Source organism: Drosophila guanche, unplaced genomic scaffold (genome assembly GCF_900245975.1).
Source record: "Drosophila guanche unplaced genomic scaffold, DGUA_6, whole genome shotgun sequence".
Taxonomy (NCBI): domain Eukaryota; kingdom Metazoa; phylum Arthropoda; class Insecta; order Diptera; family Drosophilidae; genus Drosophila; species Drosophila guanche.
Genome location: NW_022995749.1, coordinates 2446731 through 2460397, shown reverse-complemented (window position 1 = coordinate 2460397; position 13667 = coordinate 2446731). Strand labels below are relative to the sequence as shown.

General features: G+C 44.6%; 1 protein-coding gene across 14 annotated transcripts in view; it reads right to left on the bottom strand.

Annotated features, from left to right (window-relative positions):
- LOC117585388 (peripheral plasma membrane protein CASK) overlaps positions 1–13667 on the bottom strand; it is a 34818-nt gene that overhangs the window by 3470 nt on the left and 17681 nt on the right. For 4 of the 14 annotated variants that reach the window (XM_034274837.1, XM_034274848.1, XM_034274845.1 and 1 more), the window contains 11 exons: positions 4623–4808; positions 4401–4565; positions 4251–4319; positions 3533–3562; positions 2543–2641; positions 2335–2473; positions 1678–1731; positions 639–758; positions 450–572; positions 274–381; positions 46–233 (listed from right to left, as the gene is read on the bottom strand). In XM_034274837.1, coding sequence (XP_034130728.1) covers positions 46–233; positions 274–381; positions 450–572; positions 639–758; positions 1678–1731; positions 2335–2473; positions 2543–2641; positions 3533–3562; positions 4251–4319; positions 4401–4565; positions 4623–4808 — 1281 coding nt within the window. The remainder of the gene's footprint in view (positions 1–45; positions 234–273; positions 382–449; positions 573–638; positions 759–1677; positions 1732–2334; positions 2474–2542; positions 2642–3532; positions 3563–4250; positions 4320–4400; positions 4566–4622; positions 4809–13667) is intronic. The other 10 variants (XM_034274843.1, XM_034274847.1, XM_034274851.1 and 7 more) reach the window with 6 other exon arrangements.

The window sequence follows — 13667 nt, the reverse complement described above, 5'->3', positions numbered from 1 at the left end:
GTACCGGCACCGCACACAATTGTCGGCCAGTCAGACAAAACTTACATCGGCGATATTCTGCAGCGAGGGAGCCGCTATGAAGACCACATAGGGCGTGAATTCGGCTGTGCGTAGTATCTTCAGGGCCTGCGGCTCCACATCCAATATGGCCATCTTGCCGTCTGTGTGTATGCGTCGGATAGTGTCCAGCTTGGTGCCATACATCGCATCCTCGTGCGTGCCTGGGTGGATTCCTAAGTATTACTTTGAGTGCTGTAGACGGTTACGACTCACCATATTCCAAGTACTCATTTGCGGCGATGTCCGCCATCATTTCGTCGTGCGAGACAAAGTAATAGCTGCGTCCACTCTCCTCCTCGGGCTTAGCAGGTCTCGTTGTATCTGGAACATATAGAAAAATCAATAAATCAACATCTCGTCGAGTGTTTTAGGCAAAGACTCCAACTTACGTGGTATGGGATAGGCGTACTTGTCGGGATACTTGGAAATCAAAGTGTTTTTAATATGCCGCCTGCCCACCCCATGGGCACCCAATAGCACCAACGTTTTGCGCTGAAAATTCGGATCACCAACTGTTGAGAAAGATAATTTATTTTAACACATGTTCCATAAGGTTTAATGGCAAATACAAAACCCACCTGGCACCTTGACAACCTCTTCGTATGTGACCACATCTAGATTATCGAATATGGCATTATGCTTGGCCAAGTACTTGTCCCGACACTGCTTCTTCTTGCGCCCGAATATCGAACAGTTTACTGTAGGTTATAATTTGGGAAATGTTTTATAGTTCCATTAAGCAAATGCATTTAAGAAAATATTCAATTATTAGAAACTGAAGAGCCACATGCCTGATGGAGCATACACACAAACATGCTGTTTTGCAGGCACTAAGAGTAAGTCATGAAGCAAGCAAATATTATAGTACGATTCGTATAAGCATTCAGTTCATGATATTATAGCATGGCATAGAAAATGCATTTCTTTATCGATTGACTTGTTTCTCGAATCATTCGCATATTTCTTGATTGACATATTTTTGCCATTTATTTTGATAACATTTGCGAACTCTTTCTGGGACACTGCAAAGATGCTTCCGGGAATCTCTTCAGATTGTAAATGCTGTGTGGTGTCGTGTTCTTCAACGTGCAGAGTGTGGCCTGTGTGGGTGTATTTCTGGGTGTTTGTATGAGTACTTTAGTCATTGGTTTACTTAGTTTATTTCGGTTATAAGCGGGGGGAGGAATGATCATACGCAACGATGGCTAGTGCTGGGTTCTACGTTGTTCTAGATGATGGTGATGGCTGGTGGCTGGTGGCTTGTGGCTATCCTTGGGGGGTCTGGTGGTTTCGATTTCGGTGCCTTCTACATAAGCTACAACTTTCGGTGGTTTTGGATAATTTTTGGCTTGGGTGGGGTGAATTTTTTTGGGGGGGGTGAAATCTTTATACAATTGCTATCGTTAAAATTCTGTTGCATGTTGTTGCTGTTGTTGTGTGTTTGTGTGTTTTCTTGTTTTGTTTGCATAGCAGAACTCAAGAAGAAACGGTTTATGGTTCGACAATTTTGGCAAGCTCTCCTTAGGCGAACAGCTTGGAGATTTCTTTGAATTTAAATTGTTGTGTGGCATGTTTTGTGTGTAGGTTGGTTTCGTGTGTGCTTTATATGGTAACTACCTGCCGATCCATCACACCCATCTGCGTGAGCGGAACATCCAGCACCCGGTTCTCCTGCATTATATTATTATACATTTTTTATAGTACATATGCTGTGATTTCTTATGCTATTTTTGTTAAATATTAAATCATTTTACAGCTGTGTGGGTGTGTGGGTGTGTGTGTCTTCGGGTTGGGTGGGGTTTTTGTGTGTGTTCGTCTTTCATGGAGTTTTTAGTAAAGAATTTGGTAACATTTTTGGCTTGGTTTGGTTTGGTTTTGGTTTAATTTAAAATGCGGGTTTCTTTGGTATTCTCCGACTACTTTTTTGGGGCATGCAACTCTCCAGGGCTTATTATGTTAGTGTATAAATGTGTGTACATGTGAGGTGTGTGTGTGTGTGTGTGTGTGTGTGTGTGAGCGCTGACAAAGAAGAGACAGAGCCATAGAGAGATAGAGAGATGGAGAGAGAGAGAGAGCGCGCGATTTCCCTTGCGGTCAGGTCAACTACGAATTCGTCATACACTTTCCAATATAGTACAATATATAGCATACGATTGATTGATTGATTGATTGATTATATCGAGCATCCAATTACACATAGAGAATACGCATAGATTCGTTTCTTTTGTTTTTTGTTGTTTTTGTTACATTTAAAACTATTTTTGAAGGACTCACCCTGCTCCTGCTTGGTTTTGTCGACCGTCTGGCAGGCAATGCGCCACTCCTGCAGCTCCGGCGATGGTATCAATCCCGCCGAGCCACCAACCGTGTCCAGTCTCGCCTGCCACCAGTGATGATCGTCCTTGCTAATGATCTGCACGGACGGGCGATGGTTGCTTCATGATAAGATTCGGTTTAGTTGCATGCCCGAGCTGCCACCTACCTGCAGTATGTCGCCCACTTGGAATGATATGCCCGCCTGGGCGCAGGGTATAAGTTCATCATCCAGCGGATTATAATCAAATTGTGCGCGCACGAAAATCTGCACGAGAAAGGAAGCCAGAAGCCAGACCCAGAAACAAGAAGACCACAAAGTGAGTTCACAATTTAGTTTTGTTTTTTCTTTTTTCTCTTTTTACTTTTTCTCTGCTCTTTGCTATTTGCTGACGCTGCAATTTGAGTCGGGAGGCAGGGCTGGCTCCGGCCCTAATGCGGCTGCCTCAGCGAAATGGGTTCTGAGTTTGGTTTTCCCCCAATTATATTCCCAACTTATTTGCATGGCATCAGCAGCAGCAGGAAGCAGCAGCAACAGCAACAGCAACCACAATTAGTGGGAAAAAGGCTCACGGCTAACTGGATATTTTCTTGCAGCTTGTAATATTTATAAATAAAACGAAATTCCCTCATGGGATATCGGATAATTTTAGCAGCTTCTAGTTCTAGTTTAAACTTTAACATACACTGAGAATGGTTGGCTTATTTTCTGTATTCTCCATTCATTTTTCTGACGAAGACTTGTCGGGGAACGACTACGTTTTTATGACAGCTAATTATATTTTATAGTTTACGTATCCAGGCGATGAAACGGACCGACTTGAGAGCTTTGAAACAGATGGACAGACCAGACGGGATGAAGCTTCAACTGTTCAGCATCAGCTGTCAAGAACAGACGTTCTTTGGAGGTTCGGAAATGCTGGCCCCTCCACTGGGATACAGGTTCCATTGTCTTCCACTCGTACAGTTGCTGTACTGTGGTTACTGTTGACTAGCCAAAGAGCATAAATTACACGAATTTGGGTTGATTGTGTGCATAATATTGTTACTTGTTTATCGTTCTATGAATATGCACATCTACCATAGGTGTGTGAGTTTGGGAGGAGCGGTAGTTTGTGTGATTATGAGTTCTATTGTTAAGGTGGCAAATGATACTTACAAGCACCGGAGCGGGTCTGATCCTGAAAAGCTGCATTTGTGTGTAGTGGAGAGTGTAGGCAAGTAGGAAGGAAGCAAGTCAGATGAGTAAGATAGTGTGGAGAGTTATGTAAATGAGCAGACAAGTAATTGCATAATGCATTATAGCTACAGAGCAACCACAAAAGAGTGCACAAGAATGCCCCTGCACGCTCACACAAAGGTTTTTCCCTGTACCATTTCCTGCTCAGAGTAAAGAGCAGACTTCGTTAGCTCTTAATCTGCATAATGCAATCGACTGCCCAGGAGAAGAACTGATTTCGGGGCAGGGGCTAGGGGAACATAATGCAAATATAATTAATCCCTTTTCATATTTTGATTTCACAAATTGACAGGCAACACGAGTCTTCCACTCAATGAAATCAGATTACTTAAGCCCCAATTGCAAACCGATGTATTCTGCATGTTGAACTCCTGAGAGCATTCTGACAGCAATGCCATAAAGCTTGGCCACAGTTAATTGGAATATCGTTAAAACCCAAGGCTATGACATGATAAATAACGAAAAATGATGCTTAAGAAGTGCTTTGGCTCTTCCCCTCTGGTGTTCTCAGGTCTCTAGTGGAAATTATGGATGGATAACTAGCCCTAATGAGAGTTGTATTATTGTATGATTAGTAGTGGGACTTGGGCACTTATTTTACACTTATTGGAAGGGCATCTTGTTATTTAGAACTCACCTCGCAGGGTGGCGGAGCGCTACGGTACGAAGGAACTATCTTGAAGGTAACAGAACCGCGTGCCTCGCGCTGCAACGAGAAGGATTAGCACACAATAGAATTCAATTAGCAAAGTGGACACTGGCATAGAGTGGAGTCTGATTCGCTTACCAGCATTCGTTGCAATTGGCCCACCGACTGATGCTGCACCGGCTGGCCATTGATCTCTCGTATCTCGTCGCCCACATGCAGCGTTGCCTGTCGATGTATCATTCCCCCATGCATAATCCTTGCCACAATGCAGCGCCCATCCTCGGTCATCTTCAGCGTAATACCCTGCAATGTCAAATGGTCAGCGATTCCCTTTGGGACAAGGACAGTGCCAGTACTCACCATGGGCTCGTCCGTGTTCTTTTGGAACTGCACCAAGCGTACGCGGGTCACATGCTGCAATTCGCCGCCCTCCACATTGTCCATCTCATCGCCATTGAGGTAGGGCACCATCGGTGGCGGGGTGACGCGCAGCGCCTCCTCACCGTACACATCTCGGGCCACCACATCGTGGCTATGGAGCAGGGCCTGCAGGACCAAAAAGAGAACCCAGAACAAGGTCAGTCGTCGGTCGGATTTGGGGCCCGGGCCTGAGTTATGGCCAACAATTATGCCGCCCGTTATGAGATGGCTAAGCGATGGGGCCAAATCTCGTTTTGGGGCTGAAATTTAATTTTGCGATTTGCCCACACATACAGGCATACATCATAACCCACACAAAGAGACGCTCGAGACCCTTTTCCGCACCACCCACCGCCACACAGATGGTTTACAGCATTAACTGGCGACAACATTTGTTCAACGGCCACAACATTAAAAAAAAACATTGAGAATGGAATAAACGAAGCTGCAGATACCCTCAGCGAATCCCTATGCAGATCCCTGTTAGTCCTTTGTCAGGGTATGTCGAGCCACGGTGTAATAGTAACCCAAAGAGCGGTCCATCTCCATTTCCAAAAAGTCGTTAAAGCGACAACAACAACAACAACAACATGACCTCATGACCCCTTCAAAGTAAAAACCCATAAATGGCACCCTCACTCCCTGCCCCAGCCACTACCTCGACAGACTGCCACCGCCTTGAAGCGTATCAACAGCAACAAAAAAATGGAAAGAAAATCTCAACAATTTATGGTGAAGCCTGCCCACAAGCGGCAACAACAACGGCTTGACTTTATACAATTTCGGTTTTAATAAATTATGTTTAATAACACTTTGAATATGTTGCGAAATTAATTTTTGGCCCTGCCCTGCCCCTGCCCCTGCCCTTGCCCCTGTCCCTGCCCTTGCCACGCCGACAGACCGCAGGCAGCCGCCACGATATGAAGGATTTTCCAAAGCGGCACAGAGAGGGGTGCGGCGATGGGGGGAATGCGTAATGCGAGTGGATGCCGGTTAGCCTGAAGCTGGCAGGGCAGAAGTCGCATTCGGCTAGGCCATAAAAAAGGATTTTACTGCGTTGCCAGGCTGTGCCACACACGACCAGAACACCTAACCCACACACTGATAGAAATGCATATACAAGTATATATGCTAAGTACCACAACAACCACAATGCTAAGCCAGCAGTTTCGCCCCAATGCCCTTCACTCCACTCCAGCATAGTCCACATTATCCCCCTAAGTCTCTTGTTCTTTATCCTTATATAAAACCCCAACCCAATCCAGTGGCACCATAAAAAACGCAATTTTCAACGCTGATGATTACTCAATGCCACAAACAGGGACCCACGTAACAGGCCACCAGTATCCCCACACACTTACCTCTACACTGACTCACATATGTACACACCCCCACACACACACACAGCTGTAAGCTTGCGTGCGTCTGTTTCATTTCCGCCACAGACGACGCACAGTGTTGACATCGACCTCAAGAAGCGCAACCATCAGGCTGGCAACGGGCTGCTCTCTTTTGGAAACTCTGCCGCTGTGCTGTCAGTTGCAACAACTATTTCTGAGAGAGATTTCAGTCACACTCCATCTCCATACGCTCCACAAGCCGCAGAGGATTGACATGAATTCACGCACTGTCGTGTGCATAAATATTTCATAATGCTTCCTAGAACAGAGTCCATCCACCACACCCCAAGCCATTCCACATCAGTCCATCACCGAGTTAGAACGAGACTTAGTTGCGTAAAAAAAAGCTCATAAGTGTGGGGGAAATGGATCCTAACATGTTTACCCAATATATAGTTTGGGGGTTTGGGGCGGGACTGCGATTGACAGGTGGTAATCGAGTTTTGAGCTTATCAATTCAATAATTCAATGTGTCGGATTTTTGTGGGGCGGAGGCGAATAAAACTTGTGTGGGATATCAAATTTAGTGGTCTTTGATTTGGAAATCCTTCCATGAAATGCTCTTTTGAGCACCCCGATATCATGGCAACCGTTTCGCCCTTTTCGGTCTCAGGCATGTCAAGTGGATTGCAATGCGATGTTCCAGAAATGCGAAGCGAATGAAGCATCAGATTCAAGTACATAAAATCCTGTGTAACTGTTGAAACCATTTCTAGATGGGGGATTGCACTCGAAATTGCTTGTATTCAGTTTACACTTTCCCCTTCAAACAGAAAAACAATTTATTCTTTTATTTATTTTTGTGAGGGCAGCAAATATTAAATCCCACATTAAACCAAATCTGCTTACGACTTATACTAAAATGAATCAATTGTTTTGTATGTTTAAGCAGCTTAAATGCTTTTTGTCTTAGCCTAAAGTGAAGTGAAGTGGAGAATAATTCTTCAAAATGCACATCAAAGAGCCACAAATTTGGATTAAAATTCCCTTTATGAAATATTTAATATAACTGCTTCAGCCCTTCAATGGATAAACGCAACAAAATTCATTTAAACGAACCAATCGGCATTCCTCTTGTCTTGCCAGAGAATTTCTTGTTTTTGTGCGCTTTTGCAGAAGTTTTGGCCAATCCAATTAGCCAAAAAACTTTCGTCTGCCTATTACGGACAGTTAGCAGTGGCTACACCTACTACGACTACTACTAAGACAGCCACTCAAATGTGCACGGTTGACGCCTCTTTCGCTCGAGGGAACCATCTAGCAGGAGCAGCAGCAGGAGCAACAGAATTTCGACTAAATAAATGGGTAATACAATTTCCGTGCCAGAAACGAAATTAACTACTTCGAATAAAATTTTGCTGAACTTGGCAACTATTTAAATGCGGCAGATGGTAGATGGCGGTGCACAAGGACGATGCGATGGCCAAGACGAGAAGGACTCGACTCACGCCTGGTTAGCCTCGCTCTAAGCTGACAGGGTTCCGGACTGGGGGCTCCGTGCGGGCGATAAACAACGTAATCTGATTTCACTTAAAGCAGGCCACGCCCACTTGTCCACTTTTGGTTGGACACTTTCGTGGTAGGAGCTATCGCGGGGGTAGGGAGAGGCATATTTAACACCAAGTTGTTGGCCCAATAAAACGGTAAATTTAATAAGCGCTTGACAGGCGGGACAGGAAAAGTTGAGCAGTTAAGTTTAATGCCTCATTAGGCGCTCCAACTCTGTGACATTGATAGGCCAGCGCCACCGTCACCATCGAGACGTGGCAAAGTTTTTGGCCCCAAAGCCACGACCAAATGAGGCCACACACACACACCTAAGAGAGGGAGAGAAGAACGAGGACCCCACAGCTGGCTCTGATTTCAATGATTAATACTTAAGTGCTTGTTAAAGTTGGGCTCTATATGCAGATGAGTTGCCTCGTCCGATCCTAAACAATCAAAGCCAAAGAAACCCATTAATCGAAAGCCATCCCGCTGCTCTGCCATTTGTTTGCTGCTGATGCGACAGCATCCAAGGGATGCCCCAAAAGAACAAGAAGCTCGGCCAGCAGTAACCCTCTTTCACGCCTTAAGCCAGGAGCAAAGTGAAAACTACATATTCTTCCATCCTGTACTTCGAAATAACTAACTCTTAAATGATTCAGGTGGCAAAAGTTTAGCGGAAACTTTGCACAAATCTTTGACATGATGCAAAACTTTTGGAAGGTTCTTGGCTTTTTTTATGGAGCTTAACTCTCAAGTGAACTCTGCAGAGGTGCAAGTAAAACATTGAGACTCGGGAAATTAACTATGGAAAACCATAAAAAAGTGAATCAAGAAGCAAAAGGCAGTGTACAAAATAATTTCACATTTTCAGAGAGCTAAAAGTTACACCTTTCAAAGCGGAATGGCAGATTCTACAGTTGAATGTAAAAGAGAGGTACTAATAAGTAAAATCTCTTTGGTATCCATCGTCAGCTCTTTTCAAGCTAAATATTCATCACTGCCTGCTACTGCTCCTGCTCCTGCTCCTGCTCCTGCTCCTCTTTGGCTGCTGAGTCAGGTCCATTGTTATCCGTCAGTCCATGGTCCTGGTCATTTTTTTGCAGCTTTATGCTAAGCCACTAACCAAAGGACGAAGCCACGAACCAACATCGCAGAGGCCTCTGGTTGTGGGAGACCTCACACCGACCACACGAACGTTATTTGTTGGTTTTAATAATTACACAGCCCTGGCAACGACAGCATCAGCAGCAGCATCAGAGTAACACAGGCGCTGGCAGGCAGGCAGGAAGTGTTCTAGGATTTTACTCTCTTTAATATTCCAGGCCACACGTCAATTACACACGTACGCGCGACTGCAAATGGTTTCCACATCCATTTCCCCGGCTAATGGAGGCTGCAGATTGTAGGGAAAAACAGATAGGAAACTCGACACAAGAGTGGGGCGGCCGTTGACAGCTGAATCATCTGGATTAATGGCGAATTTTAATTAGTACAACGTGCAGCGGTAGGCAGACCAGACCAGACCAGGCCCCCCCCAGGTGCCGGGTCGCTGGCCGAGTGCAGACTTCAGTCAGTTAATCTGGTCTCATGGCCAGGTTCACTCGGATAGTTTCTGGCATTTGGCACCTTATCTGGTAGCAGCCAGGGTTTACAACAGATGTATGTGTGATATGTGGGGGGGAGACCGCAAATGAATCTCCTGCATGATTAATTCCAGCTTAACCCCAACATAAACACGAAAAGAGGAGACGAAAAGAGAAGGGTAAGCTTTGAACACCCTTGCGGAATCATTAACAATTACATTTGAATTTATATTGCAGATAGTTCCCATGGTAATAGTAAAAGTAGAAGCAAGACAGAACGGACTTTAAATACAAAACTTTGCTTTCAACGATCATCGCCATGTCAGATGTGAAGAAATCATGTAATAAATTTCAGATTTTAAACATATTCTTCTCTTCTTTTGCCTCGGAGCAAATACCCTCCTCATGGGGATGGGCAAACAAACAAACAAAAAACACCCAAAAAACGCACAAAAAGTTGTTTAAAGTTTGTTGATGGCCCCGGACCGTGGCTGTCAAGCTGTCAGGTCTGGCTCAGGTTGCGGTGCTCCAATCTGTTCATGTCGTGTGTGTTTTTGTGTGATAAACTAATGTGGGGGAGAAGGAAGCCTGAGCTGGAGCCCACTGCGGTGCATTTCTTTCCCGTGGGACAAAGCGTTAGGGCTTTTTGTAGCTAAAACTTTACACTATCAGAACTTATCACTTGGGCAAACTTATTGTTGTCTGCTCGACTACACTTCCACGTCCGGTTCGGTTCGGTTCGGCTCTCTCTCTCTCTGTGTTGCTTGGCTGGCAACCACCGAGACACAGTCTTACAGTTAACATTGGTCCAATACACAACATTCACCGTACGACTATGTCATGGTAATTGAGCGGCATCCTTTGGCTCCTCCTCCTGCAGCTCCTGCAGCTCCTGCAGCCTGGCGGCGGCGGCTAACACTTCCTGCCTATTAGTTGGCATTATTATTGACAGACGGGGACTCCAGCATCCAGCTACCCAGCAACCCAACCATCCGCCAGCTCTCCCAACGGACGTCCCCATGATGCATGATGATGGGGCATATTGATTGACAGCCCCATCTCCCATCCAACCACCCACTGCCCGTCCCAGGTAATAGTTGCCAGCTCCCTTATCGGGCGAACAATGGCAGCGACATCATTGTCAGCGTGCGCGGCATCATCCTTGTTGTTGTCAGCCGGTCTCTGTTCATCATTCAATTTGTTGAAGGGGAGAGTCGGCGCAAAAAAAAAAAAAGAAAACAAAATTCCCCACAAATATATTGATATTTTTGCAACAAAGGTTTTTGGTTGGGTCGCTTCGGTATGGTTCGGTCTGTCGTACTGGTTTTGGGTTTGGTTTTGGTTAACCATCGCACACCACAAATTTCCGGTGTGTCCCTGCGAGTGGAGTGTGTCTGCCTCTCTCTGTCTCTGTCTCTCTAGCATATTATGCATTTATCTTTGCCATCTATCAGCGGTGTGAAAACTCTTTTCCCGTGGGCGCAACATATTGTCGTTTCTGCCACATTCCTCGCTCCCTACCTGTCTCCGGCAACGAAACATCTCTCCAGCTCCCGCGTGTGACTAATGACGCCGTTAGGTAGGCAACACTTTTTCGCCTCATTCATACCACACAAACACACACACACACACACACACAGAAACGAGCACATAACCATGTAAATGTAATTTTATAGCCATGCCAACTCCTTCCATTACTTCTCGCTCTCCCTGGTACAGGTGGGTTTGGTTTGGTGGGTGTTTCCAGTTTTAATCAGCGATCTCTCAATAGAGAGTATTCCAAAAATGTATAATTCAAATTAGGCGATTAGTGTCAATAGCTAAAGCGGTTTACAGCCCCATCAGCCAGTTGGTGTGTTATATAAAATATAACTGCTCCAGCGGAAATAATCAATTCGATTTGGGTAAATCAGCACAGCAAATATTATGTTTCGAAAAGCAGTTTAAGTAGATTTAAAAAACACCCAAAATTGGCGATTATAGAAAGCAGCTTCATCTCAGTCTTCATCTATTCCTTTAATAAATGGTTTCTATATTATATTCTAAAGGGTATTTTCAGCTTCGGTAGCTTCCAAACCTTCAACGTTTTTATTGTCGTCTGTCGTGTTTCTTCTCGTTTCTTTTAAGCCTCTCCTTTCCCACTCTCTCCCTCTCTCTGTCTCACACTTGCTGAGCTGTTCTTTGTTCTTTGGGCAAAAATACACATTATTATTAATATTATTATTTTTGCACACTCGACACATTTCCTATGCGTGTCTCGTGTGCGTGTGAGCGTGTGTGTGGCATGTAAAATTTGTTTATTCAATTTCAACTAGGAAAACAGGGCAACAGCAACGGCAACAGCAACGGCAACGGCTGCAGCGGCACAAAGGGCGATAACTCACTTTCCTAACAAGTAAACTAATTATTTCTTGACTTTTTTTGTTTGTTCTTCTCGTACTTTCCTTTTTTTGTTGCTTCTCAAGTTGCTGCTGTTGTTTTTTTATGTTTTTTTTGTTTGCCTTGAAGTAGGGTGTTTGCGTGTGTGTGTGTGTGTGGGGGAAGGGGACTAGGCTGGTAAATTGCGAAATAATGTACACACTTGCCGCTTGTAATCGCCATTGTAACTGGTTGTTGCCGTTTCTGTTGTTGCTTTTACAGCCTCTAACTGCTTGTTCGGGCCCATTGTGCTTGTTCATGCTTGTTCATCATCATCAACGGCATCAACAGCAGCAGCAGCAGCAGCAGCAGGAGGAGCAACAGCAGCAGCAACAGCAGCACGAGCAGTGACTGATGTGTGAGTGTGTACACATTGCCAGACACACTGACACACACTTGTAGTATGACGCTGTGTGTACACACTGGCAAGTGCTTTTGCCGCTCGCCTTGCCAGCGCAATTAACGCATTCACAAATGAAGAGTGTCAAGGCTGCCAGGCAGGCCAGTCAGTTAGTCAGTCAGTCAGTCAGCCAGTAATCCGTCGGTCCATCAGTCAGTCAGTCACTCGCTCCGACACTTAGACATTTTGTCCTTCCTCTCTATTCTTCATTCCTTCCCTCCCAAAAATGCGCTGCCAAGTCCTTCTATCAAGATAAAAGTTTTTTAAGCCTGCCAGAGGGAATACTAAATGTTTTCTCCTGCTGTCACGTCCATATGTGGCATAAGGATGTCCCTCACACACACACACAATGATGGCCGTCAAGGCAGGTGTTAGTTCACATCTCACTCTGCCTCTCTCCTGCTCTCTCTCACACAGAAATTAGAAATTCTCTCAAGCATCAAATTTGATGTTTTTACTCGGTTAATGTTCAAAGTTAGTGGAAATTTGGCATCGCTTATGGGATAATTTAGATAAAACAAAATGTTTTCCAAGAAATAAGAAAGATAATCAAGGGAAAACATTTTGCACCTTGGTGACTGTAAAGATAATGGTCTTGAAGAGGCAGAAATGACTCTTTGAATCAATATAAATCTGTCAATCAATATTCATTGTAGTAGCACTTGAGAGAGAGAGTTCCCTTCTTAAACGAAATGATAACAGAGCTCGTATAAATTGCCAACAAAGATACAATCTCCGCGACTCTTAAAAACTTTTCTAACAAATTTCGAATAACCTTTCCGTTTGAGAACTTTGAACTTTTTATTCCGCATTCCCCTCAGTCTTTTAATAATGTGCGTTTTTCGTTTCTTATATTTTTCAGAGCTCGTGCAACAATCTAAATATCATCTCAAACATAACGATATCCGAAAACTTGACATCGTTAGCTTTAAACTCAATTTGAGGCTGTGACCACACCTTTTGCCGTTTCTGGCGCAGGATGATCCTCCAAAAAAACTGAGCGTCTGCCTCATAACGAGCCTATTTGCTATGCCTCTCTCTACTATGCACCATCAACCATCTACCAAAGCCCCATCCGACATCCCCCATTGCCTTTCTTGTGTAATATTTATGTAAATTTTAGGCGCGCCCGGCGCAAAAATTACCCACTCAACCCCTCATTCTCCCATCTCCAAGTTCCACCTTCTCTATCCACTCCAGCGCCTTTCCATTGCTCCACCAGTGCGAGTGTAGCCCGTACTTTGCATATATATGTATATGTATCTCGGTTCCCTTTTGGATCCGCCGGAAACAGGACTTCCCTTTTGGCCGGTGAGTGTGCGTGTGCGTGTGAGTGTGCGTGAGGTTTTTCATAATAAATGACAACGAGCATATTATTCTCTATAATCGAGTGGAAGAGAATTATTTTGTGTGAACTAATTGCATTAGTGACATTCAATTTGATGTCACCCAAAAAGGGACACAAACGGAAAGGAGCTAGCCGGGGAAAAGCGAAAAGAACCCAATCTAGGTATGGGGCGACCAAAAGGGAAACAACGTTAAATGGCAATTGTCACAAAAGCCGGGATTTCTGATACTCGACCCGCTGCTCTTGCTCTTTCTCTTGTTCTTGCTTTTGCTTTTGCCGTTGTTCTAGTTTCTGTTTCCACTTCGTAGTTTTATTCTTTCCATGTTTTTGTGCCCTGCTCTTTGCCTA